This window comes from Podarcis muralis, chromosome 14 (genome assembly GCF_964188315.1).
Source record: "Podarcis muralis chromosome 14, rPodMur119.hap1.1, whole genome shotgun sequence".
In the NCBI taxonomy this organism is placed as follows: domain Eukaryota; kingdom Metazoa; phylum Chordata; class Lepidosauria; order Squamata; family Lacertidae; genus Podarcis; species Podarcis muralis.
Window position 1 is genome coordinate 30,002,168 of NC_135668.1, and position 15,348 is coordinate 30,017,515.

Genomic DNA, 15,348 nt, shown 5'->3' on the forward strand with positions numbered 1-15,348 from the left:
GCCAGATGGGTTGGTGCTGAACCAAAGGATGGGGTGTGTGGGGAGAGGTTCAAGGGGGGCTGAGACTTGCCTTTCCCCAGAAAAGAGTCACCATAACAGACAGTCGACATTGGGAAGCAATAAAAACGACAAGCCATGTGTAAAAGCTATAATTTAATAGCTCTATTTGGCACCATGAGGCCCAAACCACAGTACATAAATTACAGCACAAACCATTATGACCGCCTGGCAGGGGGTGGGGGGTCCAGCACTGAGACCTTCCCCCAAGCCAGCAGTAGCAGCAGGTGGGACATGTTATTGGAGCCCAAGTAGGGCGGCTAAAAAAGGTTTTTAAAAAACAACCAGGTTACAAAAATGTCTCTGGTTGACAGTACAAACAGCCATAATTTGTTCTGTTAAAAATGAGGCAATCCCCCTTCCTTCATCATGTGCCTCCATGCTATGCTGTGCCCTCCTCCACCCACTACCAGCACGTTCCAGCGCCCCCCTCCAGCTCCTCCTATTTGCCCAGAGCTTTGTTCAGGTTGTTCTTGATAGCTTCCAGGAAGTCGGAGGTGTTCAAATAATGCTCGTTGAGCTTCACACTGAAAATGCACAAGGGGGAGCATTAAAAGCCCACGCCGGTGGCAAGTTGTGCTTCCTCAACTCGTGAGAGAGAAGGTAGGAGCCACAGGCTAGCCCTGCAGCAGCCCAGGAATACTCACTTGTTTAATCCATGAATGCAGCCAGCCAGATCCTTTGTCATGGCCCCACTCTCCACCGTCTCAATGCAGACCTTCTCCAGAGTCTCACCAAACCTGGCCATGGAAAAAAGAACAGCCTCTAGCACAGGAGGAAAAACAGCAAGGCCCAACATCTCCCTGCAGCCTCTGACGGACAGGCCAGACCCAGCCTCACTCTTTGCGGGGAGCAAAGCTTGTTTGTTTTCTCAGCCTTGCTGTGCTACTGCTGTTATTTGATTTGTGCATCACTTGTTGAAGCAACTAGCAGATGCAGCGATATGCAATATGGAGTGTGCCAACAACACGCTTGACGCTCACCTTCAAGCAGGTCTTTCACAACACCTTCCAGGAGCCCTGCCTTTCCTTCTTCAGGGTCCCCCTTTTCCCCTGGGGGGCCCAGGGCACTCTCCCATTACAGTATCTGGGTCATTCTTATGCATGTACTTCAAAAATCTCTGTCGTGAGCCTGACATAATTGCAGCCCTATTCCCTCCCCGCCAACTTGCTCTCCCACAGCAATGTTGTTTTTCATGCTGATGGGCAGTGGCCCTTACTTGATGAGGTCAGCGTTGCTGTCCAATTTGCCTCTGTGCTTCAGGCCTCCTGTCCAGGCAAAGATGCTTGCGATAGGGTTGGTACTGGTGGGATTGCCCTGCAGGGGAGGAAAACAGGTAGGCACAGTTAATTGCCAGCCACTGCTACAGAGGTAGCAGACCAAGCATTTAGCTTGAGAGAGGGGGAGACCTGTGTCCCTCCAGAGGCTGTTGGACCCCATCAGTCTCAGTTAGCATAGACTTAAAGAGACTTAAAGCAGAGACTTAAAGCAACATTAGAGGACTACAGTTTCCCTATCCCTGCAGTGAGAACGCAGATGCAGCAAGTTGGCCAGAAGAGGGCGCTCACATCCCTCCCACTGGTCTATTTCATTCATTTATTTTATTGGCCATATTTATATCCTCCAATCACAGTGTTCACTGGGCAGCTTACAGCAATAAAACATTAAAATAAAATAAAATAATATAATAAGCAGCATATTTTCAGCCAGAAACAAGCAAACTAGCACATCTTCACTAAAAGTACATGGCGATTCTAAGACTCAGTGGACTAAAAGGGTGAAGCTATTTGAAGCCTGGGAAGCTGAAAGGGTCTTCACCTGGTACAGAAAAGAGTGAGACAATGTGCCTAAAGAAGGGGCCAGGTGAGCCCCCTCCACAGCCACCCAGTTGACCCACCTTCTGGTGCTCCCGGTAGTGGCGTGTAACAGTGCCGTGAGCTGCCTCCGCTTCGATGGTCTTCCCATCCGGGCAGACGAGGATGGAAGTCATGAGGCCGAGTGAGCCAAACCCTAGGGAAAAAAAGCCAAACTCCTGTTGGCTGTCTCTGCAACAGCAGCTTTCCACACCCTCCTCTGTGGGGAAGGGGAGGTCCCTGGGCCACTTTGTTCCTGTGCCTATGAGGCGCTCCCCTCTGGGGCATGAGGTACCTGGCACTCTATATCAACAGATTAAAGCCAAGTGCTCAGCTGACTCGCAAGGAAGGAAGGAACACCTGAATTCTCCAGCTTCACCATCAGCGGGGCATCTGATCTGCCACCTGCACTCTGCAGAACAGACAACTGCAGCAGAGCTGGAGAACAGCCACAGGGAGAGAAAAGCCCAACTCCTGAAATGCTAGTCAGAAGGGCATGAAGCGGGATGTAAAATGTTCTGGCCTTGCCTTGTGCAGTCTCCCTTCTGAGAACCATTAATCTCACGAAGACCTCAGCAACATGGCTTCCCCCCTTGAGAGCAGAAACCTGCCCTTTTGAGTGCTATGCAGTCTTGGAGAAAGACAATAGCTCAGTAGCAGAGTGCGTGCTTTGAGCATACAAGACCCCAGGTTCCATCTCCAGAGAGGGCTGGGAAAGGCTCCTGGTGAGGTGCTGCCAGTTAAGATGAACCAGCGGCAGCTCCCTACATGGGAGGGTCTAGCCCCCTGAAGTGCCCTGGTCACACAGCAAGCCATGTTCTGCGGTGCTATTGCAAGAATAGAGAAAACTCTTTCCCCCTGCTTTCCGGTCCCTACAAGTTGCAAGCACACACACCACTTGCAGCCTTTCACAGCTGCCCTCTCCCCTGCCCAGCGCCGCACCTTGGGCCAAGATGTCAGACTGGACATCTCCATCGTAGTTCTTGCACGCCCAAACAAAGCCACCTGCGGATTTTATCACCTGGGCCACCATGTCGTCAATGAGACGGTGCTCGTACCAGATCTTGAGCTTGTCAAAATCAGTCTTGTAGTGCCTGGCAGTGGAGAACAAGAGGTTACTTACTCATGCAGCATCAACCCTCCTCACACAGCACCTCCAAGCCATCCCAACAGGGAGGTGCTCTGGCACTTAGGATCTCAGCAGGCAATGCTGGGTTTTGGGGAAGGTGGGAGAAAGCAACTCCCACCCACAGCTTCCTGGCTTAGGCCAAGAGGTGGGGTCAGAAGGGCTCACTTTTCAAAGATCTCCTGGAAGGTGTCCTTGAACCGCCCATCGTAGGCCTTGAGGATGGTGTTCTTTGTGCTCATGTAAAGGGGCCACTTCTTTTGGATGGCATACTGGAAGCAGCTGTGGGCAAAGCCCGAGATGGACTGCAAAAGGAAGACAGGGCCCTCAGTGGGACGTGACCCAGAAGCAGCAGCCTGCAGGAGCTGCCACCCTGCTATTCAAAGGGGAGCAGCAGGTCCCCAGGATGTACCAGCCAGCCTCGTCCCATGGAGGGGACCCAGGAAGCAACTAATGCAGGGGTCAAGCTAGCATTGCCCTCACCTCATCTGTATTGTACATGCCCATGCCGACGCCTCCGCCGGGGAAGTTGTACACCTCCCACTCCTTGACTCCGCTGCCATCCTTGGGAGTGAAGACCATCTTAAACGTCCCAGACTTGTCCACAACGAAATCTGTGGCTCTATACTGGAAAGCAGAAACCCACATGTTAGGAGAGCCCAACATTATCAAATTCCCAACATCAAACCCCCTAATTAGCCGCACGCTGGGGCCTGCTCCCTCCCAATGTATTCTGTAGCTAGGATCCACAGTACTGTCCTGTAGAAGAGCAAGGGGGGGAGCCTCTGGAATCCTTTGGGTTTACCCCACCAGCTGTAGGAGGCAGGGGCAATTTGAGCTGAACTTCTAGCTTCTAGACTAGCCCTGTTTCATGAGCCCCTCACTAAGGGATTGGGTTTTTCCAGTTAATTTCGGTTTTTATTTTTCTCTGCTTACAGCCACCCACCTCCTCCACACACCCTAGAGAGGGACATAGCTTTTTTAACCACATGGGTGAAGGTGGAGGAATTGGGAGGCAAATATGCCTGCCCCCCCCCCCAGTTATGACCTGCCTCTGGGAGGTTCAAGGGAAACTGAACCAAAGGAAGTTATGGCAGCTGTAGCTGGGCATTTACAGTGACCATCCATCCTTCCTCCACCATACCATGCTCATCACCCACAGCAGGGCTTTCCAGGCTGCCAAAGTCTGAGTGAGGGTCTGTTTGTTCCCTGCACATTTTTTGCAAAGTCTGCTTTACAGAGAGCATGGAGGAGTCAAGTTCAAGGCAGCTGGTCTCTCCTCCTGAAGATGGGAGGATCCAACCCCAAAGGATTCTAAATGTCCTCCTCACTTCACTGCAGAACAGGGCATTTACTATAAGAAAATTCTAGTTTTTTCTCTTCTGATTCTATTCCTATAGAAGATTATACAGCATCTGAATTTAGGACAGGTATTTAAACCAAGTACAGTGGTACCTTGGGTTACAAACACTTCAGGTTACAGACTCCGCTAACTCAGAAGTAGTACCTCGGGTTAAAAACAGAAATCGCGCGGCGACAGCAGCGGGAGGCCTCAATAGCTAAAGTGGTACCTCAGGTTAAGAACAGTTTTGGGTTAAAAACGGACCTCTGGAATGAATTAAGTTCTTAACCCGAGGTACCACTGTACCTAGTACTCAAGGATGAAGGAGATTTATCAGTGAGGTTCTTTCAAAGCTTTCTGTACTCTTGCCATCACTTCCTGACGCAGCCAGCAGGATTCCAACAACATTCCCCCTGCTACTCCTGACTTTGTGCATGCCTGTCTGAGGTGGGGAGCAGATTGGAGCCAGACAGATAATCAAAACACAATTGCCAAGGGGGTAAGAGAGACTGACTGGCTCTGCTCTATCCCAGAGGGTTTGTAGAGAAGTGAATGCTCTACTCTCCCAGTTGCACATCCCGCCTTTCCCCCCAATCCAGCTGCCCATCCACCCACCCACTCTCCCTTCCAACCCACCTGATCACCATGGGCATGCCTGCCAATGACGATGGGCTTTGTCCAGCCCGAGACCAGGCGAGGAATGTTCTTGCAGATGATTGGTTCTCTGAAGACTGTCCCACCCAGGATGTTCCTGATGGTGCCGTTTGGGCTCCTCCACATCTTCTTTAGCTTGAATTCTAGGGGAAGAAGAAGTAGTTAGGTGCAGAGCAAGAGACCAGTGGTGGCAGTTCAGCAGAGTGCATCTGCTTTGCACATAGAAGATCCCTGATTCAGTCCCAGGCTCCATCTCCAGGTCCCTTGCCTGAAACCCTGGAGAGCTGCTGCAAGTCAGTGGAGCCTGTTACACCAAGAGCCTGACTCAAACAAGGTAGCTTTAATGGCTCCTTGCCAATCCACTGCCTTAGCACCAGCCACTCCAGCCATCCCAAGAGAAAAGAGGAACATTCCCCACAAGAAAGTGAGCTGCAATCTGCTCTGGGCTGAGGGACTTCCTCTTGGGAGAGGGGGCCTGGAGTGCAGGTCATGCCAGATTCCTTGAACCCCGCCACGGGCATTTCCCATGTACCTTCCACGCGGGCTTCATCGGGGGTGATTGTGGCACACTTGACGGCCACGCTGTATTTCTGGGTGGCCAGGGCAGAGTCTATGGTGACCTGGTCATCCGTCTGGTCCCGATTCGGCAGCCCCAAGTCAAAGTACTTCAGCTGGACATCTACGTTGGGCAGGATCAGCTGTGCCAGGATGAGAGGAAGGCAGTGAGGACAAAGGTATGTAGATGCAGACCCCGCAGTAGAGATCAAGACACCACTGAGCAAGTGCAGAAGGCTCATCAGAGACGTGCCCCAGGAAGCTTCCACGCACTACCCTTCCCGTGCATGCAAAAAGTGCCCTTAAAAAATTAATAATAATTACATGTTATTCACACAATTTCCCTCCTGTTGCAAGGATGGTGTCTTCTCCAAGCTCCATTTGGTCTGTGGGGAAATGGGACACTAACCTGCCCCAGCCTACCCAGCTCCAAACCTGCTGCCTTCCAGATATTTTGGACTACAACCCCCATCAGTCTCAGCCAGTATAGCTCTGCTTCTATCAGCCCCATCATCATACAGCCATGTTTGCTGGGACTTAAGGGAGCTGTAGTCCCAAAGAGCTGAAGGGCACCAGGTTGGCAGGGCCTGCCTGACTTTATATAACTCATTCATTGCTGCATGTGGAATATGGCTGTGTTAGATGTCATCATCTGGCTTACCTAAGATATATCCAAGGATGTTGAAAATTGTAAGGAGAAAACCCTGGCTCTCTCCCCACATCATTCATAATGTTATAAATCTCTTATCATACTTCCCCTGGGAACTTTTTCAAAGCTGAGAAGCCCAGGCCGCCTTAGCCTACTGGAAGAAACATCTTCCAGTCCTCTAACTTTCTATTGCCCCTTTCTTCACCTTTCCACAAACTGTGAGCATTTTAGAAACATGACTGTGCTACCAATGTACAGGCCATCAACACGTGGTCCTTGCTGCTTTATTCCCAGCCCCTCGGATCCAAAACTCCCAGGTACCTTCTCCTTGATGCCGGCCCAGATGATCCGGGTCATCTCGTCACCATCCATCTCCACCACAGGGTTGGCAACTTTGATCCTTTTGTCAGCATCTGTGGAGAAATGTCAGAATGCTGAAGAGACACCAGAGACAACCTCCAGCACCCAAACAATTGTGTGATGTGGGCTGTGCCAGGGTGCAGATGCTAGAACCACTGGAAGAAAAATCCCAGGGCCTTGGCGTGTGTCTCTATCCCAGCACACCACTCTCAAAACAAATCCTTGTTGGGGTCTAGAGACTGATAAACTGGAAGCTGCCTGCGCTTCTCCTGCAAGCCTTTCCCCCTTCGTGTATGTAAACAGCAACTGACGACGGTGCTTCTTAAGAATCTGAAGTATTTCCCCAGCTCTACTGAGAATAGGCACAACACAGAGTGGAGCTAAAGCAGTCAGGCCAAGGTGCCTGCTGTGTCTACCCTGTGATTGACCCTGGCAGGAGAGAAAGTGAATTAACTGCTGCCCAGTGGCTCTCTAACTAATCCCAGCTGAGCCCAAAGCCCTGCTGACTTTCACAAGCCATAATCCAAGCACATTCGCCTGGGGTGAGGCTCCTCCGCTGGGGATCTGCCCGCAGCCCCTTTTCCACAGACTGGACCTGCAACTCCACGGCTCCAGCCAGCCGGTCAAGGGACAAGGTCACCCTCAGAGGACAGCAGGCACACCCTCCCTCTGCGGCTTCCTCCCTGCCCCTCCGAGAGTGAGCTGGCAAGGCTCTCCAACAGGTCCTGGAGCCAGCTGCTAGCTGTTCAAAGCAGGAATGGCAGGGCAGGGGGCAGCCAAATCCTCTGTTCGAGATCCACACACAGAGGAAGGAAAAGGAGTCTTGGTCAAGCTGGAAAGAGGCCTCCACAGGGGCTTACTTAGCCTTAGGGTGTCCATGTGGGGCTCCAGGAGGGGGGGGGGGTCTTCCATGGCGACACAGAAGCAAAGCAACTGCAGGCCTACATTCCCAGGCCTGGCACAGCCTCAATGAGTCAAGCACCTATATGCAGGCAGGGTCTTAATGCCCCCTCCAGGCCAGCTGTGTGCTGTGCCAGTTTCTGCTCCATGCAACAGGAACCCGCCAAGCTGGCAAGCCTTCTGCCCGCCAACCCCCCCACTCCGGGCCACTTTCGAGACGGGGCAAAAGAGGGGCTGGCATGTGGGCCTCGCGTCCCCCAGCTGCAGGTCTCCCAGGAGAGACAATCTGCTCTCCTCCTCCAAGTCTCCCGGTGCCCCGAGGCCGCCCCGGAGTTGAGCGGGAGCGGCTCCACCCGAGGCGGCTCTAAATATAGTCCCTGGGGAGGCCCAGCATGGCAGGCGGGGCCGAGCGAGCCCAGGCGCAGAGGAAGGCAGCCGGCGGGGCCCGGCGGGGCATCGCAAGGTCACCGGCGGACAGGGGGGCCGGGGCGCTCCAGGACCCCGCCACACAAGGGCACGGCCATGGCGCCGGGCATCTTGGAGGGGGCAAACGCCTGGCCGGCTTCTGCGGGGCTAGAGAGGTGGCTCCCGGAGGGGACAGCGCCGGGACCCTCTGCTCTAATCCCCCTCCCTCTTTCCTCCGCTCCCCCCCCCCCCCGCCACTCACAGTGCCGGTGCGGCGGGCGCTGCGAGACGCTCAGCACCGGGAGCAGCGCGGCAGGAGAGCGGCCCAAAGCGGCCGAGGCGACGGCCGGAGCAACAGCGCGGAGGTAGTGGGCCATCGTGGCGGCGGACGGAGGAAGAGGAAATGGAGGACGTGCAGGCGGCAGTGGCGGCGGCGGCGGCAAAGAGGAGAAGCCGAGCAGCCGAGGCGCGCCAGGCGGAGCAGATGGAGCGGCCGCCCGCCTGCCCTGCCCCCTAAGTCACCGCGCTTTGGTAACCTCCCCGTCGGGGCGGGGCGCCGAGGTCCGAAGCGGACCACCCGGGAAATGGACACGCAGCGGCAGCAGCCATTGTTCTTTTACTGCCCCTTTGGCTCCCGTGAGTGCCACGCTCTTGCCCTCCCTTGGGCGACAGCATCTCCACTGCCTTTGTTGCCCGCCCCCGCCCCCCCGCGTTACAAATGTGTCCTTCGCGGGGGCACTGGGCGGTGGGGTGCCCTAGACGCCCAGCACGGAGGGCTACCCAGCTCACTCCCCACTGCTTCGCCTTGTGCTTGGGTAACAGTAGCTGCAACCGCCAGACAGGCGGGCGGGCGGGAGCGCCAAGGCCAGGCCTGGCTGCTGATAAAAGACATCCATCGAGACGAGAGACGAAGGCCAGCTTCCCAGGATGCGCTCCTGTGCTGGACGTGGCCTGCCTGGGCCGCCGTCGGGGCTGAAGGGCATTGGTAGAGCCGGAGGGCATTGCGCCATTTGTTTGCACACTGACGGCAGCCGCCGGTCGCCACTAATCCAGGAGCTCGCAGCAAGTAGCCCCGGGGAAGAGGGGCCGGAGCGGAGCAGACCAGGGTCCAGGCTGGGCTGGAAGGGCAACCTTGGCACCCCTGCCTTGCAGGGTGGTGCCCAAGAGAGAAGCCCCATGGGGACTTCCTACGAGGGCCCCTGCTTCCATTTCGCCTGGAGGTGCAAGAAGCCCTCTTGATAACCCAGCCAAAGGGAGGGGGGAGCCCCTTTGGGAAGGCAGGCGCTGGGCCTGGAGGGTTAGTACCCGCGGACATGGTGGGGGTCGGAGCTGGCACTGAGCACAGTGCAATCCAAGCAGCCCTTGCTTTGCTCTTGGCTTGAACCACCCAGGGTCAGCACTGGCTGAGCTGTTAAGGTCAAAACACAAGAACAGTCTGGCTGCTGGATCAGTCCAAAGAGGGGCCACCCAGAAACCCCAAAAAGAAGGCCATGATCCCCAGCAGCTAGCATTTAGAGGCATCCTGCCTCTGGCAGTGGAGGTAGCGCAAAGCAATCTCTTCCTTCAATTTCTTTAATCCTTGTATCTGTGGTCAGCCTCAGTTGGAACACATCGCTGTTAAACATCTGTTAGTCTGCCCCTTATATAGAGACCCAAAAGATCGTTTTCTGAAACCTTTGTTCACAGAAGCAAGCAGGTGCATCCCGGCAGAAACGGTCTAGTTTCCTTTGGGTGACAATACAGTAATAGCTTTGTAACACACAGCGTGGCCCTCTATTCACCAGCTGCAAATAACTTATCAGGAAAAGGGAGTTCAATAGAACACTATAAAGTTGTGGTGAGGTTTAATTTTAAATCAAACTGGATTTGAGTTTGTGGGTGTATCTGGCAACCTCTGTCTTACATCACTGATGTTGCCTCATATTATGGATGTATGATCTCTATTGTTTTATTGGGACTGTGGCTGCAGGTTTCTAGCCTTTGGCTAGAACAATAAACTTTGATTGACTGACACAGCCTGGACCTCGCATGCTCTCAGGGCAGAAACACAAGAAAGGAGTCACACAAACACACTCACCAGCAACACCACCAATCAGGAAGCAGCCTGCTAAGACCACCCCAGCTTGAGATTGGGGAGAGAGGAGGAGTTGCCCCTCTGCCCTCTTGGCTGCAAGGCCTCAGCCAGCAGAGCAGTTGAGCAATTTAGACTTTGGACTTAATTCAGTTTAATTCTGCCCATCACCCCCTTTAGAGTTGTGTGCTGACTGTGTATGGGGTGGCATTGTCCTGCCCATTCTGCCAAGTGGGGGCTTCTGCCCCAAAGCTCTGCCTCAAGGGCACCATATAGCTGACCCCTACACCTCCACCCATCAAAGTGCCAACCAAACGGGAGCTGGGGAGTCCAGCAGCATGTAGAGGGCCAAAGGCTTGCCCCACTCCAGTCCTGGTGGAGATGCCACTAAGTTTGATGGGCCAATGTTCTTGACTAGATCAGAGGCAGCATGCATGGACTGCAACTCCCATCAGCCCCAGGCATAATGAGGCAACAGTGAAGGATGATGGAAGTTGTAGGCAAAGGTCTGCTTTGGAGGTTCCCCTTACCCAGCCTTGCCTACCCAGTGGCTGGCCAGTTGGACATCCCCCTGGGGAAGAGAGGAGAGGGGGGCAGGAAGTCTAGGGGGCACCAGGGCAGAGCCAGGGTTCCCTGTGTGTGTGAGAGAGGGAATCTCCAGGGCTGTAGGGGTCACTCAGTCTGGGCTGCACTGCCTCATGCTGAGTGTGAGCACTTGTGACAACAGAATATAACTGCTTCTTTCCTACATGCTCAAAATTCCTTGACCTTTTCATGCATGAACAGACCAGCCGTCTGTTCTTCGGCTGCTTTCAGTTCTCTGTAATGGATTCCCATCCTTTAGACTACCTATCTGTGAAATGGGTAGATGTCTTCTAGAATGACTGTGCATAAGACTGCACTGGACCTGCAGCTTGACATGCTATTTGCCACAGGGCTCACCAGCTGCTTGAGACACCTGCACTGGGCTCACTCATAGTTGCTACTCATGAGACAATTGGCATCTGAACTGTGTTGTGCTGCTTGGCCATTGGAGATTAGAAAGCACATGTTTTTTGGCGAACTTCATCCTTGAAGCACCAGCCTCTGCTTCTTGCCTCCTGGGCATGGCTTGTTTGCCCTGAGCCACTGGGCTCCTCCCCTGGCAGCATGCTGGGCTCCAGGCAAGAGCTGGCCGCTCTGGCCATGACTGGCTTCATCTTGGAGGAGGCCTCCTTGGTGCTGGACAGGCTTAGGCAATGGATCCAGGAGGGGAGAGGGCTCGTGTGCTCGAATTCTGCTTTCAGGTTTCCCACAGCAGTGGCTGGCTGCTGTGGGTAGAGGATGCAGGACTACATGAGCCCATTTGGCCTGATCTGGCAGTTTCTTCTTATGTTCCTAGTATTATTTGATTGACTGAGCCAAGGAGCCAGACCCAGAGGCACTCCAAGAGGCCAGCCTGTTTACCTCCCCTACTTAGGAAGAGGCTTGGTACTGCTCTCCTTCTTACTTGGGCCTCCTTGACTCTGCTTCCCACGGGGCAGGAAAGGGTGCCAGTTTGGCACCCTGGTTGGTTGCAGGCAGGGTTGGGCACCCTTCCATGCAAACTCTGCATTTTGCCCAGGATCCCTTTCAACAGCAGCTGTGATCTTCTGGAATTGCCAGCCTCGCCAACTTTCAGACAAAATCTTTTAATTGAGCACAGACTTGATGACTTAACAGACATTAAAGCACAAAGTTTCCTCATAATTACGGCGTGTAAAATCTTCTCATGGGTTGCAAAAGTTGTCTTGTTGGATTTAGGCACCGCCTAGACTGTGGTCCTTTGCAGACCGCAATGTGCTTTTCAGGCAGGCCTGGAGAGACAATACGTGTCTCTCAGCTCCAAGATTAGGCATATTGCATGTTTAGGAGAGGGTGAAAATGGAGTGGCTCTGGCTGCAAAAACGGCACCCCACCCCACCCCCTGTGCCTATACACAATGTGTGGCAATGCACAAGTGGCTCTTCTGACATCTCTCACAGAATTAGAGTGAGAAAACGGAAATAGAATCTACACACATATAAAAAACCCACTGTGAAAATGCTTTTCTAAAGACCGTTTTGAAAAATACATTGAATTTGCCATTGCTCACTGTCACTATCTAGTGTCACACAACACACTTAAAACGTTTTATTTGCAGCTGTGCAGCTGGAGTCCTAGCTCTTGGCAAGACCCCTGAACCTATTGGAACAGGCTGCATATACACACCCTGCTTCTGGACAAACCGAAAACTCACAAGTGTCTAAATCTGAGGCCCAATTTGAGCTTGAGGACCCTGGCCAAATGGCCATCCTGCCTGCCCCCCCCCCATCGCCCTAATTGGCCCTGATTGTAAAAAGATGCAGCCACTCACCAGTAGCAATGATGGCTAGATTCTGGCATTTCTTCTTACCTTCTACTTACCTGTGGTGCAAATATCTTCCGCACTGCATGTACCCAGAGCCTGAGGTTGCATCTGCAGCATGGACAGATTTGCAGGGTCTGTAGGTCCATGTGTGTTTATGGTACAGAAGCAAAAACACTAGCTTAGATCCAATGAAGCCGTGTTTGTCTCTTGGACAAACTGGAGGCAAGATTGCAACTTTTTTCATGTGCAGATATTTATAAAGATTCTCTCAAAAAAAAAACCCCACCTATGCTGCTTGCTAAGGTTCATGCCCATATGGCAATGCTTTCAAAACCAGGATGGTTTAAACAGAAATGTGTCAACTGGATTACAGAGGTTGGATGGCCTCCTGTCAGGGATTCTTTAGCTGTGATTCCTGCATTGCAAGGGGTTAGACTAGATGGCCCTTGGGGATCCCTTCCAACCCTACAATTCTATGAGTCTATGATCTGGGCTTGGAAAGTTCGGTTTTGGTCCCATTATATAAATGAACCAATTTATTTGGGATTGGGATTGGTGACTAAAAGTTGCTAGTCTGCATTAGAGTCCTCTTGTGGTTCTTATTGTGTCTTATTGGTGCATGGTGATTTTATTTAATTTAATTGGCATCTGTGTGTTCCAGACTGGAAGAGAGGTGGGAAGGAAAAGTCACAAACAAGCAGAAATAATCTCAGAAGCTTTAAGGGGGGGGGGTATTGACCAGTGAGAACAAACAGGCACCCAAATGCAGAATAGCCAATGGTCAGGGGAGATGGGAATTGTTGTCCAATAACATCTGGAGAGCCCCCACAGGATACCCCTTCCTACCTAAAGGGCTCCCCAGACAGAAAGGAACACCTGAAAAAAGGAGAAACTAAATACTTAGTGGGACGGAATGGGACATAGCATCAGTTGGAGAGCAGAGCAGGAAAGAACAGCCCAGGAAACAAGCAAACAAAGCCAACCCATGACTTCTCTTGAACTTATAACACATGATAAGCTTCTAAGCTTGACCACTCAGACAGCAGTTAAATGAGGTCCAGGCAACTCTTAAACAAACTGCAAACATAGGAGATAGCGCAGCTGAGCTGCAGAACAAAGTACACGATGCGTTGTAAAAATATAAATGAAGAGTATCTCAAACAAGAAGACCTTGAAAAAGATGGCCACCTAAAGCTTCATTTTCTGACTTTGCTAAAGCAGTAGGGGGTTCAGGCACAGAAATCTCCCTTGGAAGTTGACTTGGCCAGCTCCTGGAACTGGAAGAAATGGGCAAGGCCTCCATGCACTGAAGGTAAGTCCTGAGCAGGCTTGGAAGCTGGTGCCTCTGAGCCCTGACATGTCTGCGGCCTCCACAATAAAGCATACACGATCTTTCTCCTCTCATGGAGAAGCAAAGATCCCAGTGGAGGGGACTTGCAAGATTTTTGCACAATAAAACAAAGGAGACAATATTAGCTGAAGCCAGAAAAAAGATGCTCACTCAAAGAATTGATTCTACAAACTCCTTTCCTGAAAAATATTTTTATACCACCCTTCATGAATAATACTATGGTGGTTCAAAACAATGCAATTATATTAAAACTGGTACATTAAAATATATACAGTAATAAAATACATCACAGGCCAGTCAGATGTCACCCAAAAATGCCTTCTGGGTTGACTTCAGCAAGCAGGAAAAGCCCATCAACGCTGGTGCCTTATTTCAAAGGAGAGGCCATTCCAGAAGCTGGGTGCCACAACAGAAAAGTCCCTTATTTGGGTTGTTGCAGGAAGGATCTCAGCACATACGCAAGAGAAGCTCATCCAAGGATCCTTGAATTGGGCTGGTACATACAGGAGAAGGCCTTCCTTCAGGTTCTCTCACTTCATTTATACATCAAGAAAAAGAAAGATAAGCACAATATTTAAGGAAACAGGGTTTTTTTATCACCATCATCCACTTTGCATACAGAAGGTCCTAGGCCCAATTTCTGGTGGCATTTCCAGGTAAGGATGGGAGATAACCCTGCCTGAAACCCTGGAGAGTTTCTGCCAGTCCGTGTAGACAGTGCTAAGCTAGATGGAACAATAGTCTGGCTCCGGGAAGGACACTTGCTGTGTCTCTGTTACTTTTTCTCTCTCCGTTTTGTCTTTTGCTTCACAACCGGCCTGGAGAACCTGGAATCTCCCTCCCTCCCTCCCTCCTGCCCTTTCTCCTAGTGAAGGGGTTGCTCTCTTGTGGTTTGGAGGTGTTCTCTTCCCTGCAAGAACCAATACAGCTCAGGACACATTTTGCTCTTTAACCTTAGTTTTCTTTGGCTGGTTTTCTTTTATTTTTTTAAAAAAGATATTTATTAGAATTTTACAACATGAAAAAAGAAAAATACAAAATAAAAATAGTTAAAAAAAAAAACCATTCCATCTTTTGATCACTTATCTTTCATTTGCTTGTTTCCCGGACCTCCTCACACCTCCCTTTTTGTATTCCCGTTCAATTTGTTAGTTCAGCAAATCCTTTCCCTCTTTGTTTATCCTAGTCTTTAATCTTAAAATATTGTAACATTAAGTTTTTGTCTGTTAATAGTCCATTTTTTCATACTCCTTATAGCGTTATAGCTAAAAACCACATAACTTTTTATCCAACATCATTCTAACATTCATTAATTTTACAATATTTCTGTAGGTAATCTTTAAATTTCTTCCAATCTTCTTCCACCGACTCTTCTCCCTGGTCTCAGATTCTGCCAGTCATTTCTGCCAATTCCATGTAGTCCATCATCTTTGCCTGGTTTTCTTGGCATAATTCTTGGTGGGTTTGAGCTGGAAGCCAAAGACAGTAAATGTTGCTTTCCTTTCTTCTGCTGCTGGCATTTCGCCAAGGAAGATCACTGGAACAGACACCTGTCCTTGTAGGGCATGGGTTGGCAAACTAAGTTCCACGGGCCAGTTCAGGCCCAATTGCCTTTTAGATCCGGTCTGCGGACGGTCCAGGAATCCAGACAGTCAGC

At 51.4% G+C, this 15,348-nt stretch overlaps 2 protein-coding genes across 3 annotated transcripts in view; one reads left to right on the forward strand and one right to left on the reverse strand.

Annotated features, from left to right (window-relative positions):
* Positions 1–140: 140 nt before the first annotated feature.
* On the reverse strand, positions 141–8,415 carry IDH2 (isocitrate dehydrogenase (NADP(+)) 2). The gene is made up of 11 exons (XM_028706215.2): positions 8,164–8,415; positions 6,558–6,649; positions 5,565–5,730; positions 5,015–5,175; positions 3,520–3,663; positions 3,205–3,341; positions 2,853–3,004; positions 1,955–2,067; positions 1,277–1,374; positions 705–797; positions 141–584 (listed from the first exon to the last, which is right to left on the reverse strand). The coding sequence occupies exons 1-11, from the start codon at positions 8,276–8,278 to the stop codon at positions 500–502; spliced, it is 1,356 nt and encodes a 451-aa protein (XP_028562048.2). The 5' UTR covers positions 8,279–8,415; the 3' UTR covers positions 141–499.
* A 5,076-nt stretch (positions 8,416–13,491) lies between these two features.
* Positions 13,492–15,348, forward strand: part of SEMA4B (semaphorin 4B) — a 39,916-nt gene continuing 38,059 nt past the window's right edge. Inside the window, exon 1 of one of the 2 annotated variants that reach the window (XM_077919120.1) lies at positions 13,492–13,652. The gene's annotated coding sequence lies outside the window, so the exon portion shown is untranslated. The remainder of the gene's footprint in view (positions 13,653–15,348) is intronic. The other variant, XM_077919122.1, reaches the window with a different exon arrangement.